General features: G+C 42.2%; 1 protein-coding gene across 2 annotated transcripts; it reads right to left on the bottom strand.

Annotated features, from left to right (window-relative positions):
* Nucleotides 1-58: 58 nt before the first annotated feature.
* On the bottom strand, nucleotides 59-14,686 carry LOC118386013 (xin actin-binding repeat-containing protein 2). 2 transcript variants are annotated; one of them, XM_052521991.1, is made up of 7 exons: nucleotides 14,607-14,686; nucleotides 9,249-9,507; nucleotides 8,184-8,312; nucleotides 7,220-7,312; nucleotides 6,838-6,898; nucleotides 6,611-6,699; nucleotides 59-6,175 (listed from the first exon to the last, which is right to left on the bottom strand). In XM_052521991.1, exons 2-7 carry the CDS (start codon nucleotides 9,306-9,308, stop codon nucleotides 62-64), a joined length of 6,546 nt encoding a protein of 2,181 aa, XP_052377951.1. In that variant the 5' UTR covers nucleotides 9,309-9,507; nucleotides 14,607-14,686; the 3' UTR covers nucleotides 59-61. The 2 variants fall into 2 exon arrangements, with proteins under 2 accessions (XP_052377951.1, XP_052377950.1); XM_052521990.1 differs by having other exon boundaries at nucleotides 14,513-14,685.
* Nucleotides 14,687-21,776: the final 7,090 nt, after the last annotated feature.

Genomic DNA, 21,776 nt, shown 5'->3' with positions numbered 1-21,776 from the left:
TGAATTTTCTGAATCTGACTGGTTGGCTCAAGTTTTGACACTTGGTGCAATACAGGACCTTTCACCTTTTGACAGTAACTTTTGTGGCTTTAGCTAGTGATTGATGAGGTGTCTGGGATGACATAGAGTCCAGTTCATACTGTGAGGGTGGGGGTGGAAGGAAATCCTGTGTTGGTGGGGGAGGGAAATTATCAGTCTCAACAGGTGGTGGGGGAGGAGGAGTTGGGGGAGGAGGAAGGTCCACGTCCAGCCTATTGATAGAGGAAGCTGGGGTTAGGGATGATTGATCATCACATGGAGGTGGGGGAGGGAGAGAAAGTTCAGACTCAGACAATGTCCGTGTTGGGGTAAGAACATTTGTTTTCACTTTGGTTTTATCTAGTCTGATCAAACCCTTTCTACTTGAATTGAGGTTACAGAACTTAGTCTCCAATGTTTTAATACCATGGTTTTGAGTGATGGTTGTGTGTTGTATAACTTCAGTTGATTTTTGAGTAGTCTGTGATTCAGATGTATTGATTGTGTTTTGAGTTGAGAGGGATTGATTCTCTGGTGTTGAGCTCTCTGTTTTGACTGAATTAGCCATATTTTTTCCACGTAGTTTTCTTTGTGCTTCAATGCTTTGAGACCTATTTTTAAGTGTCTCACTCTCAGTTTTGTTTACAACAGAACATTCATGGCTACCTTGCTGTGAACGTAATAGAGGGCTTCCTTGCTGTGAGCGCAATGGAGAGCTCGCAGGAACTTTGACCCTTCTAGCTCCCACTCTGATTTTAGGAGCTGCACGCTGGGCTGATTCCAGCAAGGATTTGATTGTGCCTTTAACATCACCCTTTATCACCTCCTCTTTCTCTGGTTGAGTTTGTTCCTCCCTTGCCTCTTGCACCTCATGTGTCTCGTAGAGTGATTTAATGGACATTTTCACATCACCCTCGAAGCTGGGTCTCCGTGTCATTCTTGGAGAAGCTGGTGGTTCCAATAAGAGCTCAATAGTGCCTCTCACGTTTCCCCGAACATACATTTCCTGTTGATATGTCCTCCTGTCATTAGAAGCCTCTTGTAAACATTGCTTGGCTGTATGAATGTTACCCTTTACAATTTCTTCCTTCTTGATAGCCCTGACTGTTTGCTTTGCCTGCTCCAGGGATTTTAAGGTACTTTTGATGTCTCCAGGTACTAAATCTTCGATGACAACTTCAACTTTGGAGGTTGCAGATTTCTCTAGGGACCTTAGTGCCCCTTTGATGTTGCCGCGGACAATCTCTGGCTTTTCCACCTCCTTGGGCCGTGTTTGAGCCAACTCAAGGTGCATTCGGGCTTTGTGTATGTTACCTCTTACCACCTCTTCTTTCTCTACAACCACTGTCTGATTTACAAACTGAGACAGCGAGTTCATAGCGGCTTTCAAATCGCCCCTCACTATTTCCTCTTTCTGTAGGCCATCCAGTGAGTGTGTGGGTTCAGTCATGAAAACCTTGACTGAGTTGTGAACATCTCCGCACACTATGTCCTCTTCGTCTACTGTACGTTCAATTTGTGCTCGATTACTGTCAAGAATGAGTTTTGTCCCCTTTATATCTCCTCTAATAATTTCCTCTTTCTCTACCTTTTCAGGTAGAGTCTCATCTGGCTCTACCTGGAGTTGTTTGAGATATTCAAGCGCCCCAGATTCAATGCATGTGGAGTAAAAGTTCACGTTTCCCTTTTCGTTCTCGTCCACCTTTATCCTCATCTGCTCTTGGATTTCTGGGTTGGATAGTCTTTGGAGTGCATTTCTTATATTGCCTTTGACTATATCCTCCTTTTCAACACTGATGTCCTCTTCTTTATTTAGAAGAGAATATATCGTCATTCGCACATCTCCCTTCTCATCCTCTTGAAGGAGTATACCACGTTTAGCAGATCCTCCCTCCTTGAGAAGATTGTTTACAGCTTCCTGGATGTCACCTCTTAATATTTCCTCCTTTTCCACACTGATGCCCCTCTCTTGGTTGAACAGTTGATGCACTGTTGTACTGATATTACCCTTCTCTTCTGACTCTACCACTACCCCCCTCTCAATTCTTTCCCGACGGTTCAAAAGATTCATCATAATGTTGCTCAGATCCCCGCTGATGATTTCCTCTCTTTGGATCTCTGGAGAATCCTTATTCATTAGCTGGTATTTTGCCATTCTAACGTCCCCAATTTCATCTGCTTCAATGAGTACTCCTTTTGAATTAACGATTTTCTGGCTATAAAGTTCTTCAAGGGTGCCTTTGATACTTTTTCCCAGGATTTCCGACTTCTCAACACTGTTCTCATTAAAGTCATGGAACGGAGTTGTTTCAAACAGCCATGTTGTTGTCTTTACATCGGCTTTGGGGATTTCCTCTTGAATAACTACTGTATCTTCCTCATCTATCTCCTTTATATGGTCAAGGGGATTCTGTTCAAAGAGCCACACTGATTGTCTAACATCTCCCCTTAACACCTCCTCTTTCATGACCGTTTCTATTAAATTCTCTTCGCTCTGGCTACGTATTTTATCCATTGTTTGAGTTTCGAACATCCATTTTGCTGTCCTAACATCACCTTTCTGGATTTCACTCACATTAACTGTTCGCACAGACTTCTGTGACAGCACATCAGATTCAAAACGCTGTTTATTCATTCTAACATCTCCTCCTTGAATATCTTCAACAGTTTTAACTGACATTTTTATATCCTCTGCAATCGTATCAAGTGGCTGTGTTTCAAATCTCCACTTGGCTGAAGTAACATCTCCTTTCTGAACATCCTCCTGTGTGACAGATTTGATGATATAGACCTCATCTGTATCACTGATAGAATCAAGAGGCTTGGTTTCAAACAACCACCGGGACCCGATCACATCACCCTTCAATATCTCCTCACTTGTGACAGTGGTGACCTCATGATAATGGCCCTCTTTGTCTTGAATGGCATAAAGAGGCTGAGTTTCAAACATCATGGTGTAGTTCCTCACATCCCCTTTCTCTTCCTCCTCACAAGTTATTTTCTGCAACTTTGTAATCTCTGTGGAAACCTCCTGGATTTTGTCTAAGGAGTACGTCTCAAAAATAAAACGACCTTTGTCCACATTACCTCCTTGTACATCAGTCACAGTGCGGGTGTCCAGAGTCTCTTCTTGGATATCACGTATGGCATCTATGGACTGGTTCTCAAAGAGCCATTTGCAGTTCACCACATTTCCTTTCTGGATGTCCTCTGATTGTGTAGTTGATTGTGTAGCTTTGAGCCTTTGCATGAACTCCTCAGATGTTGAGGTCATGATATCAGAGGACTGATTCTCAAAGATATACTTCATTCTATTGACATCTCCTGACTGAATGTCAATCTCTGTAACCCTCTTAGAGCTCTCGTCCTCCCCTGTGATGTTCTCAAGATTCTCCGTCTCAAATAAAAAACGAGCCATTCGTACATCTTTACCCTGGACATCTTCTTGATTCACAGTGCATGTTTGTAGAACAGTTTCTGTTTCATCTCGGATAGTGTCAAGTGGCTGTGTCTCAAACAACCATGTGCATATTTTTACATCTCCTTTGCGTATCTCCTCACTCTCATTTTCACTCTTCAACTCCTCCTTCTCATATGGGACATTCATTAGTTTAGTCTCGAATAACCACTTACCGGTTTTAACATCCCCTTTTACAATCTCAACACTTTCCTTAGTTTTACTTTCCTCGTCTTCAATATTGCTGAAGTATTTAATTGCATCAAGAGGCTGTGTTTCAAACAGCCACTTGGCAGTTTTAACGTCACCAGACTCAACTTCTTCTTTGGATATTCCCTTAATAACTTGATAATTAGTGATGCTTTCATCAAACTGGTCAATGGGGCATGTTTCAAACATCCATTTGCAGCTTGTTACGTCTCCCTTGACAACCTCTTCCCGACGCACTGTTTTTACCTCATGGTAATGGCCAGAGCTGTCTTGCATGGCGTACATTGGTGTAGACTCAAACAGATGTTTGTTAGATTTCACAGAGCCACATGTTACACCCTCCACGAGTATCTTTTGAGATTCATCCCATCTGGTTAAGTCTGTGGTTTCAAATATTTGCTTGTAGTTTGAGACATCCACTTGATCTATTTCCTCCAGGTTAATGGTTCGAATAACTTCCTTCTTCTCCTCTTGAATGTGCTCCAGGGGTTGACTTTCGAAAACCCATTTCTGGTGTCTCACATCCCCCTTCTCTTCATCGAGTCTCACCATTTTTTGTAGCTTCCCAACCTCAGCAAGGTCTTTTATATTGTCCGCTGGAGTGGTTTCAAAGTAATGTCTCGCTGATCTGACATTACCTCTGACAATTTCCGCCTTGGACAGGGCTCTAGCATTCGAATCCTCTTTCAAAGTATCCATTGGCTGGGTCTCAAATACCATGCAATTCTTACGGACATCTGCGTTGTAGCTTGTAGCTTGATCTTCAGTGAGATTTTCGAGGTTCACAGTGCGAATAATCCCCTTCTTCTCGTCTCTTATGTCCTCTAGTCGTTCATTCTCAAACATCCATTTTTGGTGTCTATTATCATCCTTGTGTTTTTCAGCTGCCACCAACATTTTGAGGCTCCCTACCTCATTGAGGTCCGTCAAAGCTGCCTCAGGACTAGTTTCAAAGAAGTGTCTCGCAGACCTAACATTACCACCGATAGTCGGGGGTCTAGCATTTGTGTTATCTTTCAGAGGATCCATTGGCTGAGTTTCAAACGCTAAGCGTTGTTTTCGCACATCGGCTCCAATTATCTCTTCCTTTTGCAGCGTTGAGCTCTCCCAATCATCTTCATTAACGGAGTCTAAGGTCTTTGTTTCAAACAACCATCTACTCCGGTGAACATCTCCTTTATAGTTGTCTTCCATGGACAGGCTACACACAAGTTTCACTGGGGCAGCAGGTTTATTAGCCATGTCCAGGGCTTGGGTATCAAAAAGCCAGGTAGATGTTTTAGTGTCCCCCTTCTCAGTCTCCACTTTGCGTATAGATGTTATCTCCAACATCTGGCCTGACTGTCCCATGAGGACGCACATGAACTGAGTCTCAAATGTGCTTGTGATAGTCTTCACTTCTCCCTTTATTTCCTCGAGCACTGATCTCAGACTCAGGAGGTGACTGTCATCAATGGTCTCAGTGTGACCTAACGTTTCCATGTACTGAGATTCAAGCATGTGTATGGTAGAGCTGCCATCTTCCTGGGTAAACACTATCTCTTTGGTTAGCTCTTCATCGCCATGCATTTTGTTCAGGGTCTCCATGGGTTGGTTTTCAAACAACCAGGCTGCAGCACGGACATCTCCTTTGTCCAACGTATTGAACTTGTGTCTATATTTAGTTAAAGCTATGTTGTCTGATCCCAATGCATCCATGGGCTTGGTCTCAAACATCCATGCTTTGCTTCTTACATCACTCCCAGCAATCATCTCCTGTTCCATGTTTTGGTCGTCATCCTCATTTGAGGCGTCGTCTTTGATGGCATCCAGAGGTTTGTTCTCAAACATCCAGCGCATTGACTGCACCTCCCCTCTGAGGATCTCATCCCATTCCAGGTATTCTTCTTCTGGGCTAATGCAGTCGTTGGGGCTGCTACCGTTATCCTCGTATATATACCTTGTCTCCCCCGTGAACTCCTCCTGACTCTCTGGTCGGGTGTTTTCATACTCAGCCACATCACTATACATCTCTAAGTTTTTACGCACCTCAGGATGTATATGCTTGTAAAGGCGTTTCAACTCATACTGGTTTCTCTGCCTGAAGTATTCCTGTCTACTGAGTGGACGTTTAGAAGGGTAAGCTGATTCCGGGGGTTCAGGTGAGTAGTAGCACTCTACTGGCATATCTGGACTTTCTGATGGGACCTGCAGTAACTCTGGGGGTGGAGGTGGGAAGTACTCTAAATCTTCTGGAGGTGGTGGAGGGAAATAGTCAGTGTCCTCGTAGTCAACTGCAAGAGCAGATGTGTCCTCTATCACTTCAGTAGCAGCATTGTCCCATATATCACTTGCTGAGACATTATGTATCTCACTCGATGAGAAATTCTGTATCGCACTTGAGGAGAAATTCTGTATCGCACTTGATACATTTTGTATCTCCCTCGTTGAGACTGGTTTTTCTGATATATTTGAAGCCCAATGCGACCTATTGATGTCAGCTCGGCCAATCTTTTTGGGAAGAAAATAATTATTGGGGTCATTAGAGGTCCCCGAAATGTTTAAAGAAACAACATTTACATGCAAACATGACATGTATAGCTTGTTTAGTATACCAACTCTTTGTTTATCACAAATTGTCAATATTCAATCTCATCGTTATTAACTGAGGGATTGGTGCCCAAACATTATTTGATAAAATCTTTTTTATAATTTTGAAAACAAGGGAAAAAACGTCTTAGTGTTATTTAATTAACAAGCTGTAATTACACATTAGCTACACTGCTACTAATTACCATTCAAATAAAGTTAATAACTATTTTCAGCAATGGGGATAAAATGCAGAAGGGTTTGTGTACAGTAACCTAACCCAAAATTATACCATTTTTGTCCGTTGAAATAAAATGTGTTTAAGACCAAGCATGTTAATTAAACATGTCCAATTACCTTCATTGGCTTGCTTGGGGCAGCTTCTTCAATGGTTCTCTCAAAGTGATCTCTTAATTCCTTGGTTGTAAGTCTAGGACCTTCCTCCTCTAAAGATTCAAAAAGGGCAGAACAACATAATCCTACAGATTAGTCATTGAATTTAGAATCATTTGAACAGTGCTTTTGATCTTAATGATGGCGCATAGTGTAAGATATAATGAGCATATAGTGTAGTAACATCCTACCTCTTTCATCATTATGGTTGTTGTCATAAACCGAGGTAAAGCTGTTTTCCTCATGTGTGACCTGAATCAGAAAGGCACGTCTATTAGAAAAATCCTCACCTGTTTTGAAACGTATGGGGACATGGAAAGTGAATCTGTGTTATGTAATGGCGATTAACCGAAGAACGAATCAAGCCTTTTAGAGTTAATCCACTCTCTACTAGGTCTTCCTTGTTGTCAGTGTGCTGGCTGTGGTCTGTAGAGTTGTTCTCTAATAAACAACTGATTTAAAACACAGATTTACCATTGTTAACACATATAGCCAAGACAAACATATCTGGGTAGTCAGCACAGCTTCACTGTCATGTGATGAAACTGAGAAATCCAGAAGGTCAAAATGTACCTGTTCATCCTGGTGGAAAATAGCCTGCTGAGAGGCTGGGATGACGTCTCTGGAAGTGCTCCTCATTGTCACCTCAGAGTTCAATTGAACTTCCTGTGAGATGGAAGACATTGGGTGTCACACACGCACACACACAGGCACACACACACACACACACGCACACACACACACGCACGCACACAGGCACACACACACACACGCACACACACACGCACACACACACGCACACACGCACACACACACACACAGGCACACACACACACACACACACACACACACACACACACACACACAGGCACACACACACACACAGCAGGGAATGGCTCCCACTTATTGACAGCCCAGCACTAAAAGTGGCTGAGTTTAACGAATGCTCAAAGAGCAGCAGATAGACTGTGCATCACTGAAAACAATATGTGGCCTACTGCAGTCAAATTATACTAATCACAGACACAGGGAGGATGACAGATGAGGAGGACAATTCCTTGGATGTTTCACCTTAAATCACACACAGCAGCTGTCACCATGCATAAAGGGACAAAAAAACGACTTCACTTGTTTTATGCCCCTTTGTGCCACTTCAGCTTAGGATTCCCAGCTATAGAAACAGTCCCATTCAAAGCAGCAGCAATTAGAGTGGGAAATCCTAGTGTTTTGACAGACAGTCTACAGGGATCTGCTTGAAATCTAACATCTGTAACTTGAGCCTTTGGAGCACGACTAGGCAAAAGATAATAGAGTAGAGGGCATCTCCCCAGCCTCTTCAATCATTCAATATTCACCAAGATTTGTGCTTGCTCACTGAGTGAGTGACTTTCACTCAGCAGGGGAAGTTATGAGGGCAGGAACACAGTGGTGTGGATGGATGGATGGCTGGATGGTAGGCTGGAATTAGACCAGCGTAGGTCATACTATATCTGCACGTTCCCCCATGCATCGCATTAGCCTGCATTAATTACAGTACCTGCACAGCTCTGCGGTGGAAGTGGAACTGGGAGACATTGTGCGATGTTGCAGTTTCCTGGTTCTCAAATTGTGCCCTTACGCTGGCGAGCCCCCCAGGCACAGAGCAGACCTCAGACTCCTCCATGACCTAATGAAGCAGTGGAACATCATTAGCTGCCTGCACTTCTACATGGCCTGGGATCAGACAGATGCCTAATAGGCTATTGAGCTTGGGTTTCATTACAGACTTCTGCAAGTTAATAGAAAATACTGGAGCAGCCATTACTTAGATTGCAGTGTGTTTACACACACACACACACACACACTTCAATGTATGCCTCCTGACAGCATGTGGCATTTTGTTTACACAATGGCAGAGCAATCTTTCTAGTTGGTTGCTTTTTGGGTGGTGCAACACAGCATGTTGTCCAGGCAGATAGTTGTTTTGCCCACCCTGCAGAGTCCAGTTGACAGCTTTGAGGTCTAGAATATGACTAATGGGATCCTGCAGGGGGCACAGATACCCCATTGTGTTGCCTGTCTGCTCCCATTTCCACTCTGAGCCCCATGAGAGGAGTCGTGCTTCCTTGGGCCTGCAGGGCCACTGAACTCTCCTACTAGTCAGCTGTCATCACTTTCCATTAATATAGCACCACAAAGCCATCAGTGGCTATCACAACAATCACACCACTCTGACTCTTTGCATGATAGTGACTAATGTAAAACATGGTCATAATTATCTACTGTAAATATCCCGTATTATGCAACCTCATTAAAATGGAATGGTCGTACAGTCACACATGACATGGCAGGGTTAACAGGCATGATGAAACACACACACACACACACACGATTAATCAAATATGCATTTAGCTCATTATAGAATGGACACAAAGAATTCAAAAACTTGGACAATCAACGAAAATAAATTTGACTTTTTAAAAATCTTATCACCGACATTGTCAGAAGCCTCTAAGGTTAGAAGAGGTTTGTTGATAAGTCTATATGAGCTAAAACTGGTAATTGAAGAATACATTGATAAATGTATGACCATTTCCATAGTGTAATGTGTGTGTCTGCATACCCCGCTGGAGAAGGCGTTGTCCTGCTGCTTGGAGACAGCTGCCTGCTGGGACATGGCCATGGGTACGATCAGTGGGATCTGGTGTCAGTGGGATCTGGTGTCAGTGGCTCCTGGTGTCAGTGGCTCCTGGTGTCAGTGGCTCCTGGTGTCAATGGGTCCTGTCAATGGGATCTGAGTCTTCAGAGTGAATCCTGTTCCTCTGGGTTCACAGCTTCCTCAAGAAGTCCTACCCTGGTAGTCACACCTGCGCTGCCAGCAGCTAAGGGAACAGCAGTCATTAATTATAGCATTTATACCCCACAGCATATGTTGTACACCGGGGGTTCCCAAACGTTTTTGGGCCTGCAACTTAATTTTGATCCCCAAACAACAATTGCATCCCACCATGTGAAAAAAAAAAATTAAATTGGTACTATGACAGTCTGTTACAAATCAGTCTGACAGTACTTTTGACAGTATTTCAATCGGAAGGAAGTATGGTTTGAAGTGACTGAAATGGTATTGGGAAGTTCAGAAGATCATCAGGCAATCATTTTGTATGATATTCTGTGTAGAAAATAAACCTCATCATTATCGTTATTTTTCCCCCAGTCCGATTTAGAGCCTGGTCTTGTCCACTCTCTTCTAATGTGTCCTGCGCGGCATTGTAGAGGGAAACAGAAGACGCATATGTTTTCCTGAGAATCTTATTTTCCATTTATCTTTATTTTGTATCTTAAACCGTTCAGATGATAGAGCCACTGCAGGCAGGAAACAGAAACCGTTCTATTTATTACAACCACATGAGCTTATATTGGAGGTTACTGACATAACCCGGTTCTTTGAACCAAGCGTTTCTTTTGGGGAGAGGGGTTTCTCTTGTGATCCCATTATTATTATTTTTTTAATCAGGTGACCCCACATGGGGTCGCTAACCATATTTTGTGAAACACTGCTATACACAATATTATGGTTTGACTAGCCTATATCACCAGTAGATAATTTACTATACACAGCTAGTGTTCTCTTTGACCAGCATTGAGTTTCCATGGGGGCAATTATAAACATGCTTATATAAAAAGAGGTGCATTACTCTGTCAATAGTCTCGCAAGTCGCTGCACAGAGCCACCATTCACGTAAGCTTCAGGTCAGGCGGCTTGCGAGGCTACAATATCAAGACCTCTCTCTCAACATTTTAAATAGGGGACACAGATTTAAAAGAAGCAGATCTATTTTGCAGCTACAGAGTACATTTATAACTGGAACAGTGCAATCACATGGCATGCTTTTGACTGTAATCTAGAGGCAAAAGGAACGCACACCTATTTAGGCGAGGTGCTGGCTAGCAGAGTGGAACACTTAAAAAAATAAATAAAGGAGAGCCACACACTCTAGGAGCTCAGATGCCCCCCACCTCCCCAAAATAAATTGAAGCATTCTTGCATTCTAACTACCCGCTATTCAAAGTGCTCTGAACAAATTAAGAGAATCATTCACAAACATTGGCACATTCTAAGATCCGACGATAGAATCGGTAATGTGTTTTCGGACCTTCCCTTGGTCGTATTCTCACGGGGCATAAACCTCAGAGATCAATTGGTAAACTCTGATTTACCACCTCAAGATATCCCTGGACAACGTCTATTTGCGCCCCTACTGGATGGAAACTACAAGTGTAATGGCTGCGCTCAATGCAATGGCACTTAAAAATGTAGATCCTTCAAAACACCCCCAAACAGGGAAACAGATCCCAATCAAAGGTGTTATCACATGCTCCACTAAGGCAGTTATTTATCTTATAATGATGTGGGTAAAACAAAGCGTGAATTAATAATATGTAACTCGGAGCATCGTAGCACCATTAGGTGCAAAAACTCGACTTACCCAGTCGCGGCCTACTTTTTGGAAGAAAACCACTTGATTTCGTCTGTACGTTATATTGGCATCGAACATGTCACCCTCCCTAGGAGAGGGGGTGACCTCGACAGTTTATTGTTAAAACGAGAGGCTGCCTGGATCTTTCATTTAAAGACCCTTGCTCCCTTTGGTCTCAACGTAGACTTTGAGCTGAAGCTATTCTTGTGATTATTGTGATTTTGCTATTGTAAATGTTTGTAGGCTTATGTAGCGAAATTGTATCTATGATCGTGCGCTATCCATTTATGTTTTTTGTATGCTATTTTAATATGTGAGAATTAACCAATGACATCAGGCCACACCCGGCCATGATTACAGACACCTGTGTGTCTTTTGACACTATATAAATGAGTCACCCCGCAGTGTTTGCCATTATACCCTGATGAAGACAGCTTGTCTGTCGAAACGTCGGCCATAAAATGTATATTTTTGACTGAAACATGCATAAGAGCAAAAAGGCAACTATGTTTTAAATATACAGTAGCTTACAAGGAGTTTACAGTACAGGCATTACTATAAAATAAGGGTACACAAACATCCAGCTTTTAAATCTAACATTGACAGTAGACCAGCGTTTTCCAAACTCAGTCCTTGTAACACGAAGGGGTTCGAGTTTAGTTTTTTGCCCTAACACTACACAGCTGATTCAAATGATTGAAGCTGGATGATTAGTTGATTCTTTTAATCAGCTGTGTAGTGTTAGGGCAAAAAAACAAAGTGTGCACCGCTTGCGGTTCCGAGGACCGAGTTTGAGAAACCTTTTAGTAGACTATTAATGTGTTCTGTAATCAACAGCATGTCATGGATAGCGGGTGAGTCATTCTGTATTGTAACTGTTTCTTATACAGTGACAGCACACATCCAGTACAAAGGGAATTCACAATTATATTTTCCATGAGAATGCAGGTGCTCTAGTGAATAAGACAGTCCCTCTCCAACACAGGCGAATCATTCAAATCAATTACAGCCATTCCAGTGGATGGTAAATTAAAGACTGGGAGAATACAGATGTATGTTGGTCTGTGTGTAAAACATGGTTAGGGTAATGACTCTCTGACACCTCAGACTGTTAACACTCCACACATAGCACCAAGGCTAATGTGCACTAAGCCAGCATGGACACCTCATGGGATGGCTGTACCTCAGCTCTGGTGTTCTGGTTTTAGGGAAACGTGGACGTACAGTTTCACGTTGCACTACAGAAGCACTAAATATTATTTGGGGTTTGTAGAACATACATTATCAAAGTACCGTAAACCTGGTTGCAGGTTTTGTTTTTTTGCCCTTGCACTAAACAGCTGATTCAAATTGCAAAGCTTGATGATTAGTTGATTATTTGAATCAGCTGTGTAGTGCAAGGGCAAAAACCAAAAGGATCCCCAGGACCGAGTTTAGGAAACCCTGCCGTAAAGCATCGCTTTGGAATCCCGCAGGGGGCACTCATTAAGAGTAAAGTTCTCATTCACAACCATTTCAGGTTTTTGAATTGGTATGCGGTGTGAACCCTAATCAGCATGAATCCAATTAAAAACAGATTCAACATGCATTAGACAAAGTCGAGTCTCTGAACAGCCGCAAATGCTACTTTATCAAACTGAATGAAAACTGCAGAATACTGTCAGCAAAAAAAGAGTCAGGCTGGAGATGATATTGCACTTACGTAATATGATTTATGACAGCAAAGCACATATTGAATCCCTATATCAAACACTATTCATAGCTTTAAATGCTGTGAAGTTCTCTGTCAACGGGAACATGTCAAATCAGTTTTTTATTTTTTTTATTTTTTTTAAATCTGAAGGATAGGCCTGCTGCTTTTCAGCCGCAAATAAATAAGTTTACCCTTAAATGAACCGTGACTAGTAACCTATTTGTGCGCTAACCTTATTGGAGTCTATAAACACTTGATCAATTAAGAGGACAATTAAAACATGCTGATAGACATAGATAGTCCTGCTGGTGTCTGATGCTGTTGATCAGTACAGCATCATAGGATTGTGTGGACAAGCAAAAACAGTCTCTGACCATCTATTTTAGTCTATTTTTATTCATGATTGGCACGCTAGTATAAACCTATGACCCTGTAAAGAGGGGTGGGAGACAAGCATAGATATGTCCCAAAATAAGATAGGTTTCCTCATCTGAAACCATAAATCCTGGTAGCTTCAACATACTTGACGCCACAAGAAAATGGTTTCTTATACTGTAGGAGAAAGTTCAATGTCTACCATTGCCTTTCGCAACCATAGACCAGCTATGTTTATTATGGATGTGTGAAACTTTGAGACCAAGAAATGTGTCAACAATCTTGGGATATCTCGTGACATTTTATGTTCAGCTGAGAGCTCACATAACAGGAAAGTGAAGTAATGTAGGCACCTACTACCTGCAAAAATAAATCAACACTATTTTAAACGTTGCTGGCCTGCAGAGTCGTATTTCTTAGTAAGAGCTGGAGACAAACAGTGAGGACTAGATTTTTAAAGATTGGAAGACCCAGTTCCACAATCTGTACACTGTCCTGCCTTAGGCTTAATATAACAAATCTTTAGTGCACCGATAGTGGCATCCGAGGTCATACCATAATGTTCGTACATCCATTTCATCAAGTGAGTTGAATTATTTTGGCCATTCAACACTTTCAGTCGTCTATGGCAGCAATTACCTTCTGAGGAACAGTTATCAGACAGACAGGGGCCTCGCTTTTGATATGCAGAACTCAAAAGCTATATTGAACTAAGCTGTGGTCTATGGCAGATCTACTGCTATCAGTGATTACAAAACAAGGAATGACAGTCCGTCTACCTAGTCAATGAGGCTACAGAGGCAAATCCAGTATTTTCCAGGGGAAAAATGCAGTTTACATTACTCACGGTTAGCTTACGGTCTGAATCCAAAATGTAAAATGACAATACTTCTGATTGGCCTATTAGTTCCGAGCAAGGACCGCCATAACAATGTCTGCTTTGTGAGGAAAATAATAATGCTTTCAGTGGGGCACAAGAACAAAACCTCCCCCCTCAGTGCTCCTTCTAACTACTAATTATTTCCATGCATTAAAAAACATAATCAAATACTGACACATAATGAACCCATGGGAAAAGAGAACTCAGGTCTGCAAAGCACGTTGTTATTTCTCCATATTGATTCCACTGTTTAACTTCCTGACAGCATATTATTGACTGAAATCAAATGAATGCTACATTTATTAAGAGTCAAAACGCCTATGATGTACAAGAGTAGCAAACAGAGGCATTTATGCATGCATCAATGAATCCCCTTTGAATGGCTTACGAACAACAACATTATGTCGAGGTTAAAGACCACCTAAACAACACAGGCATAGTTGCTCCAAGATGCCACCTACCAAGTCGGTGAAGAATAGAAAAATATAACTCAAGACGATAGAATCCCACTGGAAGGCCACTAAAACCCCTGGCCCGTAGGATGCCTTTCCTCACCACAAGTCCAGTCCCTTTTGGTGTTGGAGTCCCGCTCCAGCAGTACGTGATCACCTCTGTCCAAGGAGCAGACGGTGACAAGCTGGTTTTATTTTAGACACCCCGCCCCCTTTTTTTAGAGGGTGAGGCCTTCGTACCGTCCATGTCAAGTCTGCAAAATCGACATGTAAATACTTCCTGTAGGCCACCATCTTCTACAGGCCACTCTACTAATAAATCAGATCACTGCAGTTTCATCATCACAGATTCCATCATAGCGCACTGTCCACTCTGCCACTACAGCTGTCATGACCCATCTTTATATGCCAAAACCACGCACATTCAGTCCTATATGTAGTGCTTTAGGTATCTCTACCCTTCAACAGTCTTAAATTATCCCTCACAGCGTGAGCCGCTGGATTCTAGGAAAGTGCTGCTCATTTGAAATGATGACAGTTAATGTCTGAGAGAAAACAGTCCCATGTGATGTGTCGTCCAGGGGTTTTGAATGGGGTCAGTGGTGATTTTTAAATGCTAAAAGCAGACATCGCAGGAGACACCCGAGGCTCGGAGAGCTCTCGCTCCTCTCCCTCCTCTCGCTCCTCTCCCTTGTCCTCTTTTGCCCAGCTGGAGAGCAGCGGCGCCAGGCTGACTCTGGTATCCCTGAAAGCTGGGGATGTGTGGAGGCCAGACGTGGCAGACATGCATCACTGCAGTGCTGTCTACCCCACGTGTAACCCACACCTGCCCTAAAGAACCACGTCTGCCGCATTCCTTCCGCCACCACTCTACACGGAAGCCTGAAACGCAAGGAGATCCTTCAGAAACACAACACCCTCCGAGGATTCTTGATCATGGAGACGGCCTGAATTCATTTCATACAGGTCTCTCCTCGTGGCTTGAGTAAATGTCCAATCAACAAGTCCGACTACTCTTAAAGGGCAGGTAGGTGCCGAGGTGTTGGTGTATTCCTAGTCAATCTCAGTGAGTGAAATAAACTGGCAATGTAAATACATTCTGCCAACTTTCAGTGAATTGATTAAGCCTCATGTTATTTTCATAGCAGGTCTTTTTTGTTCTGCTTCAAGTTTTGTCTTCCCTGATCCGTAACAGAGGGGTAAGTCATGCAGAGAGGAGGCAGCAGCAGCAGCCTCAGAGCCAGTCCACCGTTCCCCACCAGCAGAGCTCATCAGGTGGACCCAGCCCCTCACTGGAGATAAGAAGTGACTTCCATCAGACACTTAGAGCCTTTACATATCACTGAACACATGCCAAGTGTGCCAGGACAAAGAAAGACCCAGTCACATTGAACAGGAGGAATAATGAACTGTTTCAGAGGCAGTATCTTTCCATGGGAGAAGTGCCATGATGTCGTCCATGCTGCCCGCCGGTATATGCTAAAATGAGTTAGTTTCTTGACCCGACAGCTTTAGTATACAGTAGATCAGAACCTCAGGTACATAGTGTAGGTAATGGGTGATTATGTAAGTGTACGTTTAGATTAAGCTACCAGTGAGGACAGATAAGTACACGATGCATAATATTTTACATATGAAAACTATCGAAACGGGTCTCAAGGGAAACTGTAGCGTGAGCCTATTCATTGTCTTTTACATACAGGAATGTCTTTACGTATGTTCCTGTACATTTTCCTCTGTTGACTATTTACTGCAAAGAAGACTATGTACATCTTCAAAAGAGATGTACATCTTTCTAGAGGAGCTCGAGGGAAAATGTGCGAGGGACATGTTCTATGTGACAAAAAAAGTCCTCCTGCCAGGGAGACGAGAAAAGTCCAGGACTGCTCTGTGCAAAGCATTTTGGGATGATTAACAGACCTACACATCCTGTAGCTTTTCAAGAGAGACGAGGGAAACATGTCTTCAAGCTATATTTCTATAAACAGACACTTGGTTAAAGCACAACGTGTTTGGTTCTGCTGACAGGGTTAAGAGGGTTCAGTCAGTGTTAAGACAAATTAAAATCACCAAAGAGCTTGGTCTCATGTATTTTTGGCGCAATCTCCTTTGCCTTAGAGAAGCACATTATTTCTGCTCCTTTTGTAATGTATTTTTGTATGTATTACAAGTCATCCTGATAGTCATCAAATAGAGTGTCTAAATCTGTACACGACTAAAATCTTTTATTTACTTGATTTGCTAGCTTTTCCTACTCTGTCTGAAAGAAGGAGTGGGCAGTAACTCGGGTAGTATACAGGTAACTGCAAAAGCTAGTTAATTATATTTTATGAATGTCTTTTTATTATCATAAATTGTACAGTTGGCTTACAGTTAGATGCAGACCAAATTATAAATGCATGAAAATGTGCATGAAGCAGCATTTTCCTCTGTAATGATCATGTTTTAGGCTGCGAAACATAATCATATTCTAGCTAATAAAAACCCATTTGTTTGTTTAATGTTGATCTACAAAAACACTGTTGTTCTATATTGAATGCTAATGTTTTCCTGACATTCCACAATTACATTGCGAATGTAACCTTCCTCCAGGGCTTTTAGTACCACAGTTTAATCATTGGAGAATCACGCAGAATGTCGCCGGTGTTAATTAAATAGCCCTGCCATCACCTACATCAACTGAAATTACTATATTGTCACTGCTGTTATGGCTGTGACCTGAATGTCACCTCTTTCCCTTGTCTGGTTTATGTGAAGTGAGTGACAATCCTGCACACTGCAGATAATGTCTGAGCATTAGACCACCATCTGGTGGTCTACAACTGGCCATCGTGTTAGGAATTAGCATCCCCGTCAACACCACTTCAGCATAATACGGAGTGCCCACAGCTGGCACCTCAGAGAGGGATTTCACTGCCCGTGTCCAGCCGTGGCCACTCTCCCAGACTGGTTGGCACATTGAGCTATTTTACTAGCCTCCTCACAGCGTCTGTACAGCAATTGCTGCTGCAATAGAACTGCTTTGATTCTGGGTCTAGAAGTGAGAGTGTTGCTGGTATTACTGCTCAGTTCCTTGAGCCCTACAGGGCAGGCAGACGAGAGGCAGATACAGTAGATACCACGGTGTGGTGCATCACAACGAGGTGAGATGCCATTACATAGAGTATGCTATTAGAAATGGAAAACTAAACGACAAGGTGTCTTCGATTAACCAGTATTACACACATCTGACTGTATAACTGCGATTGACACCACACTAATACAGTAGCAGTCATAAATAAACATGCCGCAGTATAGTACCAAACGACTCTCTCAAGAGCCTCGGGTTACTCAACACGTACATGCTTCATTCCTGCGATCGCGCAGTGTCTAAGTACTGTCTACAAGAGGCTGATTGCTACGTAGTGTGCGGTCGTAGTGTAGTTGGCTAGTGCAGTGTTTAGGTACTACGTACACACACAGTCAGATGTGAGGGCTGAAGTTAGCTCCACTGTAGGAGGACTCTGTTCATCTGCATGACACCAAGGACAGCTGTGTGCACACAAACTCACGGACTCACTGGAATCGGTGCCAAATCCCAAAACGTTGAGACCTCAGTCTTCACACCCAGTCACTGGAAGGACAAGGTGACTGCGAGGATAGTCCTATAAATAAAAATACTCTATACAGGTCTTTCACCACTGCAAGATATACTGAGTTGATCCCAGTTCATCCTAGGGGGGCGCTGTGTCATTATTGGATAAAAACACGTGCCCGTTTTAAGCGCAATATTTTGTCACAAAAAGATGCTCGACTATGCATGGAATTGATAGCTTTGGAAAGAAAACACTCTGACGTTTCCAGAACTGCAAAGATATTTACTGTGAGTGCCCTAGAACAGAAGCTTCAGGCAAAACCAAGAAGAAACTGCAACCAGGAAATGAGCAGGATTTCTGAGGCTCTGTTTTTCATTATCTCCTTATATGGCTGTGAATTTGACAGGAATGAGCCTGCCCTTTCTATCGTTTCCCCAAGGTGTCTGCAGCATTGTGACGTATTTGTAGGCATATCATTGGAAGATTGACCATAAGAGACTACAAGTGTCCGCACGGTGTCCTGTGTGGAAATTGGTGTGCAAAACTCAGCTGCTGGTATTTTTCCATGGGATTCTGAGACGAAAGCATGCTTCCACGAACGGCATATCAATGAAGAGATATGTGAAAAACACCTTGAGGATTGATTCAAACAACGTTTGCCATGTTTCGGTCGATATTATGGAGTTAATTTGGAAAAAAGTTTGAGGTTTTGGTGACTGAATTTTCGGTTCGTTTCGGTAGCCAAATGTGATGTACAAAACGGAGCGATTTGTCCTACACAAAGAATCTTTCAGGAAAAACTGGACATCTGCTATGTAACTGAGAGTCTCCTCATTGAAAACATTCGAAGTTCTTCAAAGGTAAATTATTTTATTTGATTGCTTTTCTGGTTTTTGTGAAAATGTTGCGTGCTAATTGCTACGATAAATGCTAAGCTAGCTATCAATACTCTTACACAAATGCTTGATTTTCTATGGTCCAAAAGCATATTTTGAAAATCTGAGATGACAGTGTTGTTAAGAAAAGGCTAAGCTTGAGAGCAGGCATATTTATTTCATTTCATTTGCGATTTTTAGAAATCGTTAACGTTGCGTTATGGTAATGAGCCTGAGGGTGTATTCACGATCCCGGATCCGGGATGGCTAAGATCAAGAGGTTATTAAAATGAAGTGTAAATAACTATTTCCTCTGGTTTCATTATTTTTTGGTTTTATCCCTTTTGTTTGCTCGTATAAAAAGGTGGAGTACTGCAGTGGTGGAAACGTTTTACAATAATGTTATGTTAATAGATCAAATCAAGGAAATTATTACAAGCACAATGTTCTGTAGCCTACTCAAATACTTTCAGATAAGGGTATAAAGGGTAATTATAGCCTTTAGCTAAATATTTAATTTGGCCTACTGGATGATGTTTTTACACTAAACATAAAAATATGCATATTTTGCTCTCTGAATCGAGTCGAGAAATACACAACACATACATATTTATCAATAAGGACATTCCTCCTACAGATAACCATTAACTTCTGGTGTAACAACCAGACTGTGGCCCTTCTCCTTGCCATAGGATACCTGATGATCAACAACATTTCAAGATTAGAAGTCAGAACTCACCAAGTCCGTCATTCATTTTTAAATCAATCCCTTGCTACTGTATGCCCACACTCCCTTGCTTTTCCTTTCCTGACATACTTTCATGTTTTGTCTGTAAAAGCTAATTTCCCTAGAGGATATAAACATTAAAGAAATCCGGCACACCTGACACTCAAAGCTAATATATGAACTGTTTCCTTTCTGAAGTGTACTGTATCTATCTCATCTGTAGTTATGGTGTATGACTTGAACATTTTCTAAACATAATGCAGTTTTGTTTTGATGACCAAGAGAACCCCGGCACTGAACTCTACTGATGTACTCGCTAGAGCGTGCAAACTCTCTGGCTTGCGTCCCAAATCGCACCCTAATGGCACCCTTTTGACCAAAAGTAGTGCACTATGTAGGGTATACCGTACCATTCGGGATGCAGGCATCTCTCACACTGGTGGTCTTTTCCTTTGACCTACAGGGCAGCCAGACACGTCTCCCCATGTCTGTAATGTAATGGCCGATGTACTGTCTGATATTTGTGTCCCAGTGCAGCAAGAGAGAGATGGGGGTGAGGACAACCAAGGAGTGATGATGACAGCGCTATTCTTGCTCCCCGCCTTAACGGCATACCCTAAAAATAATCAAATCTTGCTGCAAGATGGGTCTTTTGCATATACTTACGGGTTCAAATTGTATTCAGATAAATTCCACTCACATTCCATGCATAACTTGGAGCAGGTTTTGTGAGGTATGTCCCAAAAGGATAGAAACGTTTCGCTGCAACAGATGTGATGCAGCTGTATCCTAATTGCCATGGAAGAGAAGATAAGTGACATCACTAGGGCTGTGATGCAATTGAATAACTGTGTAACTGACGGTTACGAACAGCATGAATATAAAAAATACGGCAAAACAGGCCAACAGTCACTTTTTTTATTTCCCTTATTTTTTATGTAGATAAACTTTACATACCTAATAGCGGGTGTATTTACTAATAATTATGAGCAATTGTTTTGCTAAATTCTGTCTACATCTCCTCCTCTTTCCAACTGTCATTTGACACTCAAACAGCTAATCTGATAGATGCGCGGGTTGTAGAAGTGCTAGCCTATAGGCTATGTCATTTCAGTCGAACATTTTTTGGGGGATGTTTGGACTTTATTTTATACAATGCACGTTGTCATTGCATGCTATTAAATCAATATATTGTTCTTTAAAAAAAGGTTGGATGTGTCTGACTATTCATAAATGATTCACCAGCAGTCAACAAGGTTGTTCTGGCTCTGAGGCCTATAATGCGTTAACATTGTGTTGAATGGACAATACGCCAATCCTATCCAACCTGGCATGGTATAATTTGATACAGAATATTTTCTTAATTTATAGACTATAGACTACAGTCGTTTTGAGAGTTACACAAATATTAATTTTCAAATCTGCCACCTCAGTGTCTTTAGATATTTTTGTCAGATGTTACTATGGAATACTGAAGTATAATTACATGCATTTCATGAGTGTCACAGGTTTTTATTGACAATTACATGAAGTTGATGAAAAGAGTCAATATTTGCAGTGTTGACCCTTCTTTTTCAATACCTCTGCAATCCGCCCTGGCATGCTGTCAATTAGCTTCTGGGCCACATCCTAACTGATGGCAGCCCATTCTTGCACAATCAATGCTTGGAGTTTGTCAGAATTTGTGGGTTTTTGTTTGTCCACCCGCCTCTTGAGGATTGACCACAAGTTCTCAATGGGATTAAGGTCTGGGGAGTTTCCTGGCCATGGACCCAAAATATCAATGTTTTGTTCTCTGAGCCACTTAGTTATCACCGTTGCCTTATGGCAAGGTGCTCCATCATGCTGGAAAAGTCATTGTTCATCACAACTGTTCCTGGATGGTTGGGAAAAGTTTCTCTCGGAGGATGTGTTGCTAACATTCTTTATTCATGGCTGTGTTCTTAGGAAAAATGGTGAGTGAGCCCATTCCCTTGGCTGAGAAGCAACCCACACATGAATGGTCTCAGGATGCTTTACTGTTGGCATGACACAGGACTGATGGTAGCACTCACCTTGTCTTCTCCGGACAAGCTTTTTTCCAGATGCACCAAACA

Source organism: Oncorhynchus keta, chromosome 7, assembly GCF_023373465.1.
Source record: "Oncorhynchus keta strain PuntledgeMale-10-30-2019 chromosome 7, Oket_V2, whole genome shotgun sequence".
Lineage (NCBI taxonomy): Eukaryota > Metazoa > Chordata > Actinopteri > Salmoniformes > Salmonidae > Oncorhynchus > Oncorhynchus keta.
The sequence above is the reverse complement of the archived record's forward strand: the minus strand, read 5'-3'. Positions and strand labels throughout refer to the sequence as shown.

Bases quoted from the DNA above. Each gene is read 5' to 3' on its own strand.
- LOC118386013 (XM_052521991.1), bottom strand. From the start codon at position 9,308: ATGGCCATGTCCCAGCAGGCAGCTGTCTCCAAGCAGCAGGACAACGCC. The intron at 8,313-9,248 runs GTATGCAGACAC...CTGCTTCATTAG, and splicing joins ACAACGCCTTCTCCAGCGGG to GTCATGGAGGAGTCTGAGGT. The intron at 6,176-6,610 runs GTAATTGGACAT...CTTCCCAAAAAG, and splicing joins CCCCAAGCAAGCCAATGAAG to ATTGGCCGAGCTGACATCAA.